The 17925-nt window shown below is 42.3% G+C and overlaps 1 protein-coding gene across 4 annotated transcripts in view; it reads left to right on the top strand.

Annotated features, from left to right (window-relative positions):
* Positions 1–17925, top strand: part of GTF2IRD1 (GTF2I repeat domain containing 1) — a 561920-nt gene that overhangs the window by 320990 nt on the left and 223005 nt on the right. For all 4 annotated transcript variants that reach the window (XM_069226907.1, XM_069226904.1, XM_069226906.1 and 1 more), the window contains exons 13-17: positions 4499–4536; positions 6568–6648; positions 7085–7174; positions 8203–8256; positions 9131–9196. In XM_069226907.1, the coding sequence (XP_069083008.1) occupies positions 4499–4536; positions 6568–6648; positions 7085–7174; positions 8203–8256; positions 9131–9196 (329 nt within the window). The remainder of the gene's footprint in view (positions 1–4498; positions 4537–6567; positions 6649–7084; positions 7175–8202; positions 8257–9130; positions 9197–17925) is intronic.

Genomic DNA, 17925 nt, shown 5'->3' on the forward strand with positions numbered 1-17925 from the left:
GCTTTTTACTCCAGTATTGGAAGTTTCATAGATTCACATGCTTGAATCCTTACCCGTCTTCGAGATGGGAGCCCCGGTACATTAAAACAGCAATATAGAAGCTACTGCAATGAAAAAAGGCCCAAAGGCTTTCACTTTAGTAGCCTATCTTTATCTCTATGAGTAAAAAGGACCAAAGCAAGTCCCAGCCAATCAGGCTGCCTCTCCCTCTAGAACCCTGCTGAGAGAGGCTCCATTCCCTCTGATTTTCTACCGCACGTCGTGCTAGGGACTCTCCATTGAGCTCTGTTCAGTCAAATCTCCAGAGAAGTCTATCTCTACTGCTTTTTCTTCAAAGAAAGTGGATTTCTTCAGCAAATAAGGTGTAATCTTCTTACTTTATCTAGAGGAATTGTATTTTGACAAAATTCGACATGTCAGATAAGGGAAAAAAAAGTATTTTTAGAGCTTGCAAAACCTGTGGGAAGAAAAGACGTCACCTTGAAGTCCCACACAAAGACTGTATTTACTGCCTCTATCCTGACCATGTAGCCAAAGACTGAAAGGTATGCAGAACCTTTTCTAACAAAATCATGAAGGACCGAGAGGGTAGGCTACTGATTGGGCTCCAGAAATTGAAATCCGTCTCAAACCCAGTGTCTGGTTCTGACAGTGAGGAGTCCTCCTCCACCTCCTCAAGAAAGTTACAAAAAAGAGGCAGATCTCCTCAGGCTCACCATTCTGAGGATCCACCTAGAAAAGCTCATAAAAGGACCAAACAGGTGTCTTCTAAAGCTGGCTGTCCAGCCCAGGAGTTCTTGCCCTTAGTAGTCAGTCACCTCCCTCATCAACCTCAGGTGATAAGTTACTATGCTTGCATAATTGTTTAACATTGCATTCCTAACATTAGTTTTCAATGATGTGATTCATAATTATTCATGAGGTTAAAATAGCCAAACATTTTGATTTTAAAGGATGATGGGATCAGTAGCTTTAAAGAGTTTTAGCAGGCTGTGTAGAACGTATCAAAGGTTCACTTCAAGGGTCTTTGTTTTTTTAATATCTGTGACCTTGTTTGTTTAGTTCCTTGCTCTAGCACCGCTAGGTAGCATAGCATAGAGATCAATTAAAAGACCATCATAACATGATTCAGTTGCTTCCCTTTGATTGACTAAAAGCATGGATGGCAATGATTGAATGGTTTAGAGATTGAGTTACTTATAGAGATTGAAGTGTAAGGAAGTAGGCATCCCATTACACACCTATTTCTGTGCCAGCTGTGGAGATTAATGGGAGACTTCAATTCCCATTGATGTCAGACTATCACTGTAGGAGGCTGGCCTGGCTTTTAGTGGGTACCAAGGGGTACTTACACTTTGTACCAGGTCCAGTTATCCCTTATTAGTGTAGAAGAGGTGTCTAGCAGCTTAGGCTGAAAGAAAAGGTAGCTTAGCAGAGCAGCTTAGGCTGAACTAGGAGACATGCAAAGCTCCTACTATACCACTGGTGTCATATGCACAATATCATAAGAAAACACAATACACAGATATACTAAAAATAAAGGTACTTTATTTTTATGACAATATGCCAAAAGTATCTCAGTGAGTACCCTCAGTATGAGGATAGCAAATATACACAAGATATATGTACACAATACCAAAAATATGCAGTAATAGCAAAAGGAAGTAATGCAAGCAGTGTAACGTTACAATAGATTGCAATAGGAGCACATAGGTACAGGGGCAACATAAACCATATACTCCAAAAGTGGAATGCGAATAACGTATGGACCCCAAAACTATGTGAGCTTGTAGAGGGTCGCTGGGACTGTAAGAAAACAGTGAGGGTTAGAAAAATAGCCCACCCCAAGACCCTGAAGAGTTGGTGTAAAGTGCCCTTATATCCCCCAGAGAGCACAGAAGTCGCGATAGGGGAATTCTGCAAGAAAGAACAACACCAGCAATGCAACCAAAGTGGATTTCCGGACGAGAGTACCTGTGGAACAAGGGGACCAAGTCCAAGAGTCGCGACAAAGTCGAGATTGGGCACATGCCCAGGAAATGCCAGCTGAGGGTGCAAAGAAGCTGCCACCGGATGGTAGAAGCTGTGGATTCTGCAAGACCGAAGAGGACTAGGAACTTCCCCTTTGGAGGATGGATGTCCCACGTCGTGAAGAAGCTTGCAGAGGTGTTCCCACGCAGAAAGACCACAAACAAGCCTTGCTAGCTGCAAGGGTCGCGGTTAGGGTATTTGGATGCTGCTGTGGCCCAGGAGGGACCAGGATGTCGCCACTTGCGTGAGGAGACAGAGGGGGCGCCCAGCAAGATAGGGAGCCCTCACAGAAGCAGGCAGCACCCGCAGAAGTGCTGGAACAGGCACTACGAAGAGGAGTGAACCGGAGCTCACCCGAAGTCACAAAAGAAGATCCCACGAAGCCGGAGGACAACTCAGGAGGTTGTGCACTGCAGGTTAGAGTGTCGGGGACCCAGGCTTGGCTGTAAACAAAGGAAATCCTGGAAGAGTGCACAGGAGCCGGAGCAGCTGCAAATCACGCGGTACCCAGCAATGCAGTCTAGCGTGGGGAGGCAAGGACTTACCTCCACCAAACTTGAACTGAAGAGTCACTGGACTGTGGGAGTCACTTGGACAGAGTTGCTGAGTTCCAGGGACCACGCTCGTCGTGCTGAGAGGGGACCCAGAGGACCGGTGATGCAGTCTTTTGTTGCCTGCGGTTGCAGGGGGAAGATTCCGTCGACCCACGGGAGATTTCTTCGGAGCTTCTAGTGCAGAGAGGAGGCAGACTACCCCACAGCATGCACCACCAGGAAAACAGTCGAGAAGGCGGCAGGATCAGCGATACAAGGTTGCAGTAGTCGTCTTTGCTACTTTGTTGCGGTTTTGCAGGAGTCCTGAGCAGTCAGCAGTCGATTCTGTGGCAGAAGGTGAAGAGAGAGATGCAGAGGAATTCTGATGAGCTCTTGCATTCGTTATCTAAAGAATTCACCAAAGCAGAGACCCTAAATAGCCAGAAAAGGAGGTTTGGCTACTTAGGAAGGAGGATAGGCTAGCAACACAGGTAAGAGCCTATCAGGAGGAGTCTCTGACGTCACCTGCTGGCACTGGCCACTCAGAGCAGTCCAGTGTGCCAGCAGCACCTCTGTTTCCAAGATGGCAGAGGTCTGGAGCACACTGCAGGAGCTCTGGGCACCTCCCCTGGGAGGTGCAGGTCAGGGGAGTGGTCACTCCCCTTTCCTTTGTCCAGTTTTGCGCCACGGGCTACTCCTCCCCAGCCCTGACACCTTTTTCCAAAGGGAGAGGGTGTAACACCCTCTCTCTGAGGAAGTCCTTTGTTCTGCCTTCCTGGGCCAAGCCTGGCTGGACCCCAGGAGGGCAGAAACCTGTCTGAGGGGTTGGCAGCAGCAGCAGCTGCAGTGAAACCCCGGGAAAGGTAGTTTGGCAGTACCCGGGTCTGTGCTAGAGACTCGGGGGATCATGGAATAGTCTCCCCAATGCCAGAATGGCATTGGGGTGACAATTCCATGATCTTAGACATGTTACATGGCCATGTTCGGAGTTACCATTGTGACGCTATACATAGGTAGTGACCAATGTATAGTGCACGCATGTAATGGTGTCCCCACACTCACAAAGTCTGGGGAATTTGCCCTGAACGATGTGGGGGCACCTTGGCTAGTGCCAGGGTCCCCACACACTAAGTAACTTAGCACCCAACCTTTACCAGGTAAAGGTTAGACATATAGGTGACTTATAAGTTACTTAAGTGCAGTGGTAAATGGCTGTGAAATAACGTGGACGTTATTTCACTCAGGCTGCAGTGGCAGGCCTGTGTAAGAATTGTCAGAGCTCCCTATGGGTGGCAAAATAAATGCTGCAGCCCATAGGGATCTCCTGGAACCCCAATACCCTGGGTACCTCAGTACCATATACTCGGGAATTATAAGGGTGTTCCAGTATGCCAATGTGAATTGGTGAAATTGGTCACTAGCCTGTTAGTGACAATTTAGAAAGCAAAGAGAGAGCATAACCACTGAGTTTCTGGTTAGCAGAGCCTCAGTGAGACAGTTAGTCATCACACAGGGAACACATACAGGGCACACTTATGAGCACTGGGGCCCTGGCTGGCAGGGTCCCAGTGACACATACGCCAAAACAACATATATACAGTGAAATATGGGGGTAACATGCCAGGCAAGATGGTACTTTCCTACAATCACCTGTATTAAATACCACCCTACATGAGAACCAGGAATCATTGAATTTAGTCTGATTGAGCGTTAAAAGTGAATTCACCCAATTTCTTTAACCTGACTTCTGATCAGGAGGATCACTTTGAATGAATTTGCTGCACAGGCAGCACAATCAATCTATCCAATGATCCCTTTGTATCAACTATGAATTATTTACCATTATTATTGACTACATAAATCAGTGGTTGTTCTTAAAACACTGTTTAATTACGATTTTCTAATGATGCTGACACATGTCTTTGATTATGTAGATCTGACAAGATTGGTGTTGCAGAAGACTGCGAGCCAGGTAATTTTAAACTTTAAGTGGTAATTGTTTGGTTGAGAGTTATGATGTTAAGGGGGCACTCTCTTAGGGGATACTATCTCATTGTATAGTGGGCTGTGAAGTGTTCCAGAACATTGTTATTTTTTTACACATCGGTAGTGTAAAAGGCTGATTTTCAAAGACCGCTGCACTTTTGTTTGAAGTTTGATGTTGTCTGGGGTTCACATAAGAGACAATCAGCTTTGTTCCTTAAGCTATTTGGCCATAACTTTTACAGATAGTTTGTCAATTCAGGGTGGACCAGACAAGATGTCTTCATTGGTACAGGAATTGTTCTATTACACCAGACCGGAGAATCTGTACTAAAGCAATGAAGCATGTTCACATCATCTTGCTCAGAAAAGGCAGTTAGTGGTCGGAAAAAAATTACTCAGTGTTTTTTTTTTTTAAATTAAATATATATTATGTTTTTTTTCAGAGACTATCAACCAAACACCTATATGAATACAGCAGGAAAGTGAAAATAGGGGTATTTCTCCCATTTGGGCTTAATTCCCAAATCTTGTTTGATGCTTGATGTGCGGTAATCAAAGATTACTTAAAATTATCTTTTGCACCCAACTGAAAGAACCCTTTTTCATGCAATTTGAAGCTAGTGAGCTAGTGCCACAAAGCTGTGTGTTATTTTTAGAAAGCTGGAGCAATGAAAACCGCCTGTATGGTAGTTCTTACCACTCAAGGGTCTCGGGCACAAGACACAAATTACTTTCTTCAAATTTTACCTACTACCAAATGTGTTCTTGTTGAGGCAGTTTACACTAAGCAAGTCTTGGGACACAGGCACAACATTGGTTTCATTGAAGATATTTGGTACCACACTGTGTCATTCCTTCTGACAGAATAATTAAATCTTTTGGTATCAGGGCTCATTACAATGCCACAATTAACTATGGTTTGGGAAAAGACAGACCTCTGATCTGGAATTATAAATGTTGCAGTAATGCTGCACCCTTGCAGGTTTTTGCCCGTGCAAAGTTCACCAGGTAAACCTTTTCAGAATGTGATGTTCACAAGGTAAGATTTTGCTGAATTTGTGTGGGAAAACACACATTCCAAGTTTACACCATAATAATACCAGATTACACATAGTATTACCATATTATATTATGTTCCAAGGTACGAAATCTCAATGGTGCAGGAATACAACACCAGGCATATAACGCTACTGAGTATTGCCACAAACAGTAGCATGCAACTTGTAAAAACCCTAAGTATCTGCTTCATTATTTGTGATCCATAGTGTGTAGTGATGCGTGCCACTGTGCGGGAAATCTAAGTCTGAATATTCTGTGCATGTAGGGAGACTTGTCGTGGACATCTGAGGCTTGTCTGAGGTGGATAGAGACTAGTGGGGTTACCTCATGATAATCATTGCCATCCTTTGTATTTATGGTAACACTTCACGTGAACTTTTAGACACAGGTGTACAAAGGTAGGCAACAGAATGATGCGAAGAAAAGGCAGTACCAAACTCCAAGGGAGAGGGTTGATTGGCTTACTCATTACCAGTTAAGACATGTAGGTTACCACTGGTATTTAGCAGTGTCATCAGGATGTCAACAACTACATGAAGCAGTGTTTCAGAGATCTAAATGGAATGCTATCTAGAAAATGCTAAGTATGAATTCAGATGTTTTCTTGCCATCCGATACATTGGGCCTGATATAGAGTTTGGCAGACAGGTACTCCATCACAAACTTGATGGATATCCCGTCTTCCTCTTACAAGTGCATTAGATCCCAACCCACTTGTAATAATGCAGAAGGGACATTTTTGATGGTTTACCAATTCACCAAACTGTAAATCAAACTGTAAAACTGTAAATCAATCAAACTGTAAATTCGGTCCCTAATACAGTTTTAGATAAAGCCAAAACACTTCTGGTGGTTAAAGTTAATAAGGTATGGTCTGTTACACACAAGAACAAATTTGAAAGGAGCTTCCTCTTAGTGATTTTTCATATCTTCACCAGATACTGTCTCTTTCCTTCAGGAACCTCAGGTGAGCTGAGAGGAGTCAAGCAGATAAAACAGGAGCCCGAAGATATAGACATAATTCACATTACTTTGCCAGGTATATGGAACACCGTAATGAAATATGGCATAGAGAAATTCAGATGTGTTAGGTAAATAAGATTAAATACAAATGGTGATTGTTAAACACATTGATAGAAATATTTATAATAAATTATATAGTTCATACAGAGTAGATTTCACTCAACATTTTAAGGGATTTATGATTTGTTGTTAAAATAGTTTTATTGAGCTGCAAGGTAACAAAACGTTTCTTTCAGTTTCCATAATATTTTATGTCTTAATCATTGCTGGTGAAATCTTCACTTTACAAAGTCCTTTTGATGAATTGTGCTTATTACAGCTAAAATAAAAGAAGCATACAATGACAGTTTATATTTGAATAGAAAATGAGAGAACATTTTCAAAGGAATAGACTATATTGCTCAGTGTCTAAAGTCGTTCTCTAACATCAGGTGTTTGTGTTTCTTTAACAGAAGCCTCCCTCAATTCCGCTGATGCACACAGTTCTGTGGCGAATCATGTGACTTCTCATGACTCCAAGTATCGACTGGAAACTTTAGCACGTAAGATTACTGAAGTAAAGCATGTAAGCCTCTTGTATTAGAGACCTTCCTTGGTCACCTCAAAAAGTGTTCTAAATCTAATCCACTGGTCTGTCAACTACTGCTAGCAGCCTTTGAAGCATTGTTACTCGAGCAGTGCAAAGGAATGCACTTCAGCTGATTAGAGTTTACTGTCTATTGGTCCATAACCATGACCTATATCAGACCTGTTGAACTCCTTTGTTTAGTGTTAGGGTGATGAAAATGGATGGAACATAAAATGAACCATTATACAGCACCTTTTAGGTAGAAATAGGTTTGCAAATGATGGAACCACCTTCACCCCTTCACCCCTGCATATTCCTTGGTTTAAAGCAACCGCTGTATTGGCCCCAGATGAAGGACAACCGAGGTGGTGCTTTTCCTTTGGCGCCCCTCCTCCACAAGCTGCACTCATGGTCCCTTAGTAAGAAAGAGCAGCATGTCCAGAGAATCCCTGTAGCCGCCTGTTGTGGTGGCCTGGAAGGCCCCAGAGTGCTCTTTCAGAGAGGATCTGCACACTGTGTTTGTGCACACTAACATAGTGCGGCCTTTGCTGCAGCTATCACATTGATTTTGTAATGTAATGTCAAAGTGTAATGTGTGGCAAGTTAACCACATTAGTAGCTGGTCTGTATTTTATACTTTAGCCTAATGTTTCATCCCGCCATTATGTCTGTTTTCAGATGAGTAAGAAAACATTAGTATTTATAAAAGAAGCTGGCGTTTTCATTTATTCTATATTATTATCTGTTAGCAGTTCCGTAGTGCAGAGATGACTCAGAGGGTGACAAAGCACTTTACACATTCCCCACACAAGTAGTCTGTTGTGTGCTAAGGAAATAAATGGACATTTTAAATTAAAAAACATCAATGAAAATAAATGATCAAGGAGCAGTAAATGTTTACATTGTAAACGCTTCTGTTTTTTGGGCTGCTTTGGTAAGTCCCTGACCGTGTAAACTTTATACTCTGTTGTTGTTTAGTAGAACTTCATTACTCTTTTACAGGGTCAACTAGAAGATTAAGCGATGAGTCAAGATTTGAAGAGAGACAGATAGAGGGTAAGTTATAAGAGCAGAACAGCCATTTTGAAATAGTCGATTCTTCACACATGGGTAATTGCATAAGAACAGGTGCGTTTTCTGTATCGGAGATCCTCCTTTACCATTTTCATGTAGTGCATACAACCTATGGCTCAGATTCCAAAAGATCCGGAGTAAAGCGGATATGCTTCTAAAACGCCAACCTTTTTGTACCATAACAGGAAAGATTTAGACCAGAGGAAATATGTAGATCCTTTGAGGTTTGATGATGCAGTAGAGAAAATATTTGTGAATTTTAGTTGTAACTCAAAGACACTATTGCCTTTTCACATTTGCTGTTGTGTTGCACTTGTGAACAGGCTGAAAACGTCTGTTGCAAATCTGAGATGCTCAACATCTTCCTGTTTGCTCCAGAATAAAGCTTTACAATTCATATATATATGTTCCCATAAATGTGCAAATTCACAGGTATGGGCTGCAACACGTTTTCTGCTCTGATTTCGAATGCCTCCATCTGGAGTAATAGCACAAATTGATTGTTAAACTGTGATGGTGGTGTCCTTTGTTGGAGTGCCCATTGTTAAATTGTGAGGGTGGTGTTTTTTGTGTGCACCCTTGGCCACAAGACACTGTACCAAAGTCAGTGTACAACGTACATGTAGCTGACTGACAGCCACTTCGTAATGACTTTATGTCACTGGAACTATAAGCTAGTCTAGAATCTGCATCGACTTTGCTAGGTACAGTATCTGGGATTGATCATAGATGAACAGGAAACCAAGGGCCAAGGGTTGCTGGAAAAAAAGCAAATACGTCATTACACTGGCTAGATGCCACAGCACTTATTTTGTATCTGGGCAGATAACTTTCAATAATTGGTTCAATTTTGCAGAGGGAATCGGAGATATTACAAGGAATCTAAGGAAGAAAGTAGAGGCTCTCTTCAGTGCCAAATATGGTGAGTACAATGTCTGTAAATCATTAACACTTTGTGCAGTATTAGAGATACAATCATCAAAGAATTAGAAGAAACTTCTTTGGATATGGAAAGGGGTGTACATAAGTAATAAATACCACCCTGCCCTAGCCATTCTTCATTTAATATGAATACTAAAATCACTGTGAAACAAATTTAAGCTAAGAGTTATTTAAGGTTAAAGTCTGGGTGAATACCATGTACAAAACAAACGGATGTTGCTGTTCCACATTTTGTGCTTTTCAAGGAACAGTAACATCCACGTTTGAAGAATACCAGATTACCGATATTGTTTACTAATTTGGTATGTTGTATTATGTATGAAATAATGTGTGAGGTTTAAAAAAGAGAATAGCGAGGGTGAGAGTTAAGAAGAGACTATTCTGTCACATTTGTGACGGATATCACGCAGTATTACGATCCCCGTAGGAGAGAATGAGATCGTAATACGGCGGAAGAGGTATCCGTCGCATTTGTGACAGAATATTCTCCTTCGCTGACTTCTAAATCACACCCTATGTTGCTGCCTTAGCTGGTAAACTTCATGTGTGTTTTTAGGTTTATATTCTAGGCCCCAGTCAGCCTTACTAAAGTTTTTCAGTGAATGTTGTTTTTTTAATGTGAAAACCCAAATCCTAGCATCAGTGGCCTTGGGTCTTTATGAATATGACTGTCAAATGGCAGAGATGAGCCTCAATGCCATTTTGCGCTATAGAGTATTAGTAACCCAAAGTGGTAATCGTGGTACTGAACCTCAGTTGGTTCCATGTGCTAATAAACCTTAATGGCACCGGGCAATAACAAAGTGGATATTGAATAAAAAACAAGAATGATCAAAGGCACAGTTATGAATGTTATTTACCCCACTGAGTTATGATAATTAATAATAGACTTAGGCTGTAATGATCCTCAGTTTCTCTGGACACTAATGAGTATTAATAGACACGGAAAGTAAGGAATCTACATGGAACCAAGTATTAATCAACATAAAAGGCAGCAGGCAGCAAAGTGGCCCCATAAAAATGCTTTCAGTAAATAGTCAATGTCAGTGGCCCTAAACAATAATGATTTTCAATAAATAATAATGAATCCATCCAGTAGTTTGCTTCAGTTGTCCCTGGTAGTAATATCAATGGAGGAAGCTAATGAGTAACATTAAGAGTTCCAGGCAATAATAAACATCAGTCACCAGATGAATTCATGAACCCTAATGTCCTAGTCATGCTTAGCAGTCTTTTAAAGGGCATCACAAGCACTGTGAAATAATGAACAACTATGGCCTCAAGCACTAATCACCCTCCCTGTCCTCAGCATTTATCAACATTTTCAAAACCATTATCCACAGCCTAGACAGTAACATGCACCAAGGACCTCAGGCATTAATTCCTGTTTTCCAAGGCACTTTAATTGTCCTTTCCCTGCCTTACCGGTTCCTACCTATCGACACAATGCAGTCAGCGCCTTATCTTTTTGTGCTAAGACTTTAGAAACTTCTTCTTGTGATCTACTTCCAACTCACCCTTCATCCCTCTTAATCCACCATCGTTTTTAAGCTCAAATGTCTGTCATTCAAAAAGGAGGTTTGACAACATTACCCCCTCATCGTTATCTAATCGAAGCTAGAATGAAGTTCAAACTGGGCTGTCTAACCTCCAATGCTGGACCTTAACACCCCACTATATCGTGCCAATATCTTCAACCTAGCTGGTAGGCAGAGAACACAAACCTGTTTCTTCTGGAATGACCAAGATTTAAGTTTGCCTAGTTTTTCTCCGGTGCAGCCAATTCCTTACAGAAATTGTTTCCAGTGGATGTAAGGATGACACCATTGCTATAAACCTTTTATTGATACCAAAAGGCTCCCTTCTCTATTGTTTTTCTAAAACGAGTGCACTGACTGCCATCTTTATTACATTCCATTCCACCCACTCTTTGCTAAGCCTATGGCTCTAATTAATTCTTTGTACTTTATTTGCTTCTTATTTTAATGATTTGCTTTATTGTGCAGATGTAATCTGGCTGCATACTATTACAGTGTGTGAGCAAGCTCTATACAAAAGTATAAAATAATAAAAAAGAAGGACTGAGAGGGTTGTTTTCCATTTCTGTTGTGCCCTTGGACCTTTGTACAACAAGGATGACTGGGACAGAGGTGCTCCTGTGTCTTATTCACAATTGCATGGAGGACAGCAGGATCGCTGTAGTGCTCCTTCATGGCCATTTTTAGGTCGAGGCCTACCAGACAGTGCAGCAGTCTGGTTGCAAAAATACTTCTTGCAGGCATTCTGAAAGCTTCCCTGGGCATACATTTCGCCCATTGCTTACTCATAGTTTCTGGCTCTATTTGTTTTAAGCTGTCCAGCATGTCTTCACCCCTTCAGTGGAGCAAAGCTTGTTCACCATAGCTGCTTGTATTCTTGCATGAGTCCTTGCTTTCTGAAATTGGACTTTAAATTTTCTTCGTGTCACACTTGCTGTGCGTTCAAAGACTGAGGTCAAATGTCAGACTCTCTCTTCAGAGGGGGCTTGGTGTTTACTTTTCTTTCTCTGACTTCAAAGTGTGAGGACCTATGTGACTGTCTTGCCAGGAACTGGGAAAAGAAAGTGTTTTTCTATCACACAACACAAATTAAATGTCTGTAAATGAACTCCAAATATTTCAGAATATATCGGAATTAGGAAAACTAATTTGTTTGTAATTCGGAAGTGTGATGGAAACAAATATTCAAATAAGTTCTAAACAAATCCGCACACTGCTGTCCATCAACCTATGTCACATAATATCAAATGTGAGAGCCGGGGCCTACTTGGTTCTCCGTATAGCTTCTTGAATATGCAGCCATAAGTTGTGCCCTTATGAATTATTGCCAAAGTAAAGCACATTATTACCTGACTGACTATCATATTTGAAACATTGCGATGGAAAGGCTTCCAGCCGCTATTACAGACAGATCCCCCTGAATTTCTTCTTATAACCTCTATTTGTTCTCTCCTGTCCCATACAAGAACAAACCAAACATATTCCAACATATTCCAATGGGTCAAGCCATACTTCAAAAGGACCATTCTAGCCAAGAGGGTAATGACCAGATCCTCTCTACACAGAAGAAGGAGTCACTTCAAATCTGTTTTATCTCTTGGGATTTCACCATCAAAACATAGCTATGGTCCCTATGCACTGGTAAAATTGTAATTCATTGTGTTTTTTTGGTTTGGGCTTACTCCATCAGCTTTCCCATCCACCAGTCTATGCAGGAAGGGAAAGCTGTTATGTGTACTTAGACATATCTAATTAAAAATGCTGCAATTGCATTGGATCTAATATGTTTTGTTCCACCAACCTTGCCCACATGAATTATTTATTTAGACTTGTGATTGCCACACAAATGAACCAGTGCAAGCCGGCTCTTCTGCTGTCTAGCTCAGGAGTCTCCAACCTTTTCTTTAGTGAGAACTACGTCTGATATGTGAAAATCATAGTGAACTATGGAAAACTAAACAACTTGTGCATTGTTACCGGACTCCACTACGGCCAGCTTCAGTGACTTTAAGTCTATAGAGCCAGGTACTAGGGTTTGAACAAAATGGGGCATTGTTGCAGGGCTGCCATGTGTGTCAATAAGAGCGTGGCCTTTGGAGAATGGGTGAACACGTGTGATTATGAATGGGATTTATGTGGATGAGTGACTGAGAGCCTGTGTTGTATGTACTTATGGCACAGGACATACCTTTTATGTAAGTTACACTGAGGGTCCCTGCTATGATATAGTAGCTCATCCAGGGAAAGTGAACAGTTAAGAATAAGAATGCTTGAGCTACTCTTGGATTATACTCTAAAGATATTTCAGCTTCAGTGTATTTTTTTTTTTAAAAAGACACCTATGGAGTGCCGTTAGATTCATTATGAAGGAAATGAATTGCTCTACATGAATATAACATGATAGGATTTTAGAAACAATAATCCTTTGACATATCTATCAAATATATTCTGGTTAGGCTTCAAACTGTGGATTTATATATATATATCTTTATAGTATAATCCAAGAGTAGCTCAAGCATTCTTATTCTTAACAGGACATACCTTTCACCATATGTGGTACTGGTATTACATTTATAACACAAACATACACCCATTTTTTTAAAAGGAGAAATGTAAACAATACTGCACTTTTCAGTTAAACACATGGCACAATGTCTACTGGCCACTGGGAGCAAGAGGCCTACTGTTTGTAAATGTGTCACTTTGAAATGGTAGAAAATAAAAACAAAGAATTAACTTCATAATTAATAAACTTTTCATGTTAATTTTCTCCCATTTAACAGCATTCAGAATCATCATTTTGTTCTCACCTTCCAATATAGAGTTGACAGGAACATTTATTAGAGTTAAATACCCCAGTACTTCAGTTTTTTACCTCTGTGCCCCAGCTGTAGTCTGGGTCGTAAATCTGACTGAGCACTGCTCATTATCAGGCCCTGCTATGTGAACCCTGATGATAATAATGCAAAATACACACAGCCTTCCCTTAACTTTAAAAGGAAAATGTGACACTGTGTTTATTTGAAAATAAACTCAGGGCCACAAGCTACTCTGAAGACATCTGGGAGCTACTGAGAGCTCACAATCTACTGGTTGGAGGCACCTGGGTTAGCTGATCTAATGATATTATAGGCTTTTGATAAATTAAGCCAGAAAACCACCTTTAAGTTGTGCAATATGTTACCTATTTGCAGATCGACTTCATGAACTCATTCTGGGGTTTATGTGTCTTTCCGGAGTTTCTAGTGGATGTATTTGTCAGTGGAAGTCATGATCAAATGCTTTTAGGGAGTCTAATGAACTACTGTGAGCTCTGCAGCTCTGTCTAGTAGTGCTATTGCTCATCTCTTTTCAGTCCTGCCATTTTCTTCTTTAAGTGAGAATTGTATCCAAACCATACTTCTCGCTACTGTGCTTGGAGGGCTATTGCTCATCCTGTCCTCTGTTAGTTTTTGTTTTTGGAGTACCGTTCCTTTCCCTAGTAATCAGTTTGCTCACTCCTTCCTTCTTCAAAATGACAACCTGTGCATATGTTGACTTCAACACAGGCAGGATGCCTGATACCAAATAGGCTGTTTCTGGAGAATACTTATACCTGTAGGTTCCTCACCTGTAGAGTAATCTCAAACATCACACTGGAGCCGTAAACTTTAAAGCTCTCAAGTTGCCAGTAGGGGGTGCTAGCTTTGTATCGACGCCAAAAATGACGTCCAATGACCTTACCTAAGCCATATAGCAACCACCCTGGCACAACAACATTAATTTCTTTATGCAGATTCAGAATATTCTGTCTCTTGCTATCTCTCTCGCAAATTGTGTGTTTTCCCCACAGAAAAATCTCCTCAGTGCAGTGCAGTGTCTCTGAGGTAGCGCTCTGGTTTCAAGCCATAAAGGGACTGTGAGGGATAGATGTCAATTTCTGATCCCCATTCCATCTGCCTTTGCTGTTCTGATTCTGACCAGGAGTCTAAGTCCTGCTACTCCTGTCTCAGCATTCCGTTAAAGGCTATTTAGGAGCAGGAGGCCAAGTAATTAATGGGCCAGGTCCACAATGACAGGCATAGCTGTTGTCATTCAAACCCACGCTTCCGGTCACAGTCCTCTAATTCATCTGGCAAGTGGAGGAAGCATTAGAAACACGAGAAACATGGTAAAAGTAAGCCATCCTTATGCCCTCCGTCTCCCACAAGATCTTCATCCTCAGAGCCAGAGTTGGTCATTATGGAGCCCGATGATCCTCCTTCGTGCACCCCTCCACCAGTGACTCCACTCCTTCAACACTGACTCCAGTATGTCCGCCTCCACCACCGCCAGCCTCATCCAACCCGGAATTTACAAAACCAGACTCAGACCCAGCTGTGTTCCTCAATGCCATGGATACTATTTTTGCTAGAATCACAACACCACCAGCCTACTGAACTTTACATGTTTGTGCCCTTTGCCCTGGTGCAGTTCGGCTTTGGACCTTTAGGATCAGTGCTAGCTACTCCAGCTTTTTCTCTAGTTCTCCACTATATGACATACAGACATGTATGCCCTGGATAGACACTGCAGAATCTGTGAGTCATGTCATGGGTACCTCTGTCTCTGTATGATGGCACACCTGTCTTCTCTAGCTCACAAGCAAAATCGATTAATCTCCCTATCGGAGGAGCTCGTCTGTTTGGGCATGAAGCTGACTCCGCTTTGGAATGCTTCTAGGTGAGCCCAGCCAAGGCCTGGTCTTTGGGACTCCAACAGCTTCATCCTACCAAGGACGTCTGTGGATTTCAGCACTTTCAGGGGTTCGCAAGGGGATTCTCCTTCCACCAATGCCAGTCCTTTCAAAGCTGACAAAGCAGCCCCAGAATTCAGTGGTCAAGCAATACAGGAGCAAGTCAGAAGTAAGGGCAGCAGATTGGTCCAGCAAACCTCCTCCTTCTTCCTCCCCTGCTCCTTCAGGAATGCAAGTCTACTTTGCTTCTCCAAACCCACAAGGAGTCTGTGGGGGAGCAGGTGTTCTATTTTCTACCAGACTAGGAGGATATTACTTTGGACCAGTGGGTTCTTCAGATCATAGAAGGGGATGGCTCCCTGCCCTTCATTCACTCTCTATCCCTCCCCTGCCTTCCTTCATTCCACCAGACCATCTTTCCATCCTGCAGCAAGAGGTAGTACCTGAAAAGAGCTGTGGTGTTAGCGCCAGAGCGGGAAATAGGACAGTGATGTTACTCCCGATATTTCTATGTTCCCTAAAAGAACGGTGGTCTGTGTCCAATCCTGGACCTCAGAGATCAGAATTTACTCCTCAGAAAAGAGAGATTCAAGATGTTGGGTTTTGTTGGCATTCAAAGCGGAGTCTGGTTATCTCCCTCAACCTGCAGAATGCATATTTCCACATTGCAGTCCTGCAGTCCTATCGGAACTGTAGATTTGTGGTGGGTTCTATGTACTACTACTTTTTATTACTCCCAAATGGTTTGACATTGTCTCCTCTAGTCTTCTGCAAGATAATTGCAGTGGTTGTGGCACATCTCAGAAGGTCAGGCATTCTAATCTTCCAACTTACCATGTGAAGGAGTGTAATACATATATATATATATATATATATATCAACTTACCATCAGGAGCGGGGATACTGACAGGTATTTTTCTAACCTCTCCCATCACTTACTTTAACTGATCTGCATTAGGAGTGACAGCAACTGCCAGAAATTACTGGGGTATTTCTGGGTTTTCCCCACCTTTTTCCGAGAGACACAGCACACACAGCAAGTCTGGACTAGTAGTTTTATGAATTTATATTAGAACTCAAGCTATTGCAAAACAAATGCAAAATTATAAGAGCACAAATCATGACTATTGCAGCAGCACAGAATGAACAGGTGATAAAATAAAAAGAGGTAACATGCTAGTCCAGTAACTTCCCTACTTACTATGTCCTGGCTAATGGAAATTAGCTCTTTATAGATTTGCCAGTGTTTATTATTGCATACCTGTTTGGCAAGGGTAGGCTGTCCTTTCATCATGTGGTCAGGTACAGTCTGGGAGAGCCCAGAAGCCTCGGCCAGTCTATTAGGGCAATGAGCGTTGCCCCCCCGCTGCCAGCACCTCCGCAAAGGTGACAAAGAAAATACATTTATTACCATTTTATGTATTCCTTCACCCAGACGAGCTGTGTTGGGGGGCGGGGCCACTGCTGCTGACTGGTAGCAGCGGTGTGGTGCTCACTGCACCAGTTTACACTACACAGGTAATTTTGGCCGGCTGTCTTGTGACGCCCGGCCTGACATGTGCAGTGTAAACCTCTCCACCCAGCTGTCTAAGACAGCTAGGTGGAAAGCAGGCACAGGCCCCCATTGCTTCCAGGAGCATCAAGGCAGCCTGCTCCAGCCAATCCCGGTATTTCCACTAAGTCCTCCAGACCTAGAAAGAGATCTGGCAGCTCCAGTCCAACTGTGAGGAGGAAGACGAGAAGGGGGAAGATATTCTGTCTCAAAGAAGCTTCTCATTTGCACCTTCCAGGGTGGAAAGTAACGGTGTCAACAGCCCAAGCTCCTCAAAGTCTGCAGCTCACTAAATGGAGTTCCAAGACAAACTGTTAGACAGGAATCATCAGGGCCAGGTGGCTATTCTAGCCCTGGGCTAGAAGAATATTGCACTAGAAGGGAAGAGACTGGTCTTGGTAGAGAGTCTAGGCTGTGACTGACGTTCAGCGAAGGTAGTGGCAGCAATGGTGAGGTGTCTACAGGCGTTTGGACATCCCTTGTCCAAAAGTATTGTGTCAACTGTGTGATGGAGAACGACATTGACAAATGTTTCGCCTTCTATGAAAGGGCATTGAGAATGCGCAGGATAGCTAAGCAGCACTGGGGAGCATTATTGTGGGAAATGGTACAACCACTTAAGAGAGAGACACTTGCGACTCTAGAAGAAGGGGCAACTAACTCATACATTCACATGAAAGAGGTCCTGGTGCAGAAGTTTGAGCTTCCACCTGAAGAGTACTGGAAAGGTTCTGTGACAAACACCAAGAATGAAAACAGTCATGGGTAGATTTTGTACATACCTCATTGAAATCACTAGATGGCTGGGTGAAGGGCAAAACTGTGGATACTTTTAATGGGCAATATAATTTGATTATGACGGACCATATTTTGAGTAATTGTTCTTCAGAGTTACATCAGTAAAT

Source organism: Pleurodeles waltl, chromosome 3_2, assembly GCF_031143425.1.
Source record: "Pleurodeles waltl isolate 20211129_DDA chromosome 3_2, aPleWal1.hap1.20221129, whole genome shotgun sequence".
Lineage (NCBI taxonomy): Eukaryota > Metazoa > Chordata > Amphibia > Caudata > Salamandridae > Pleurodeles > Pleurodeles waltl.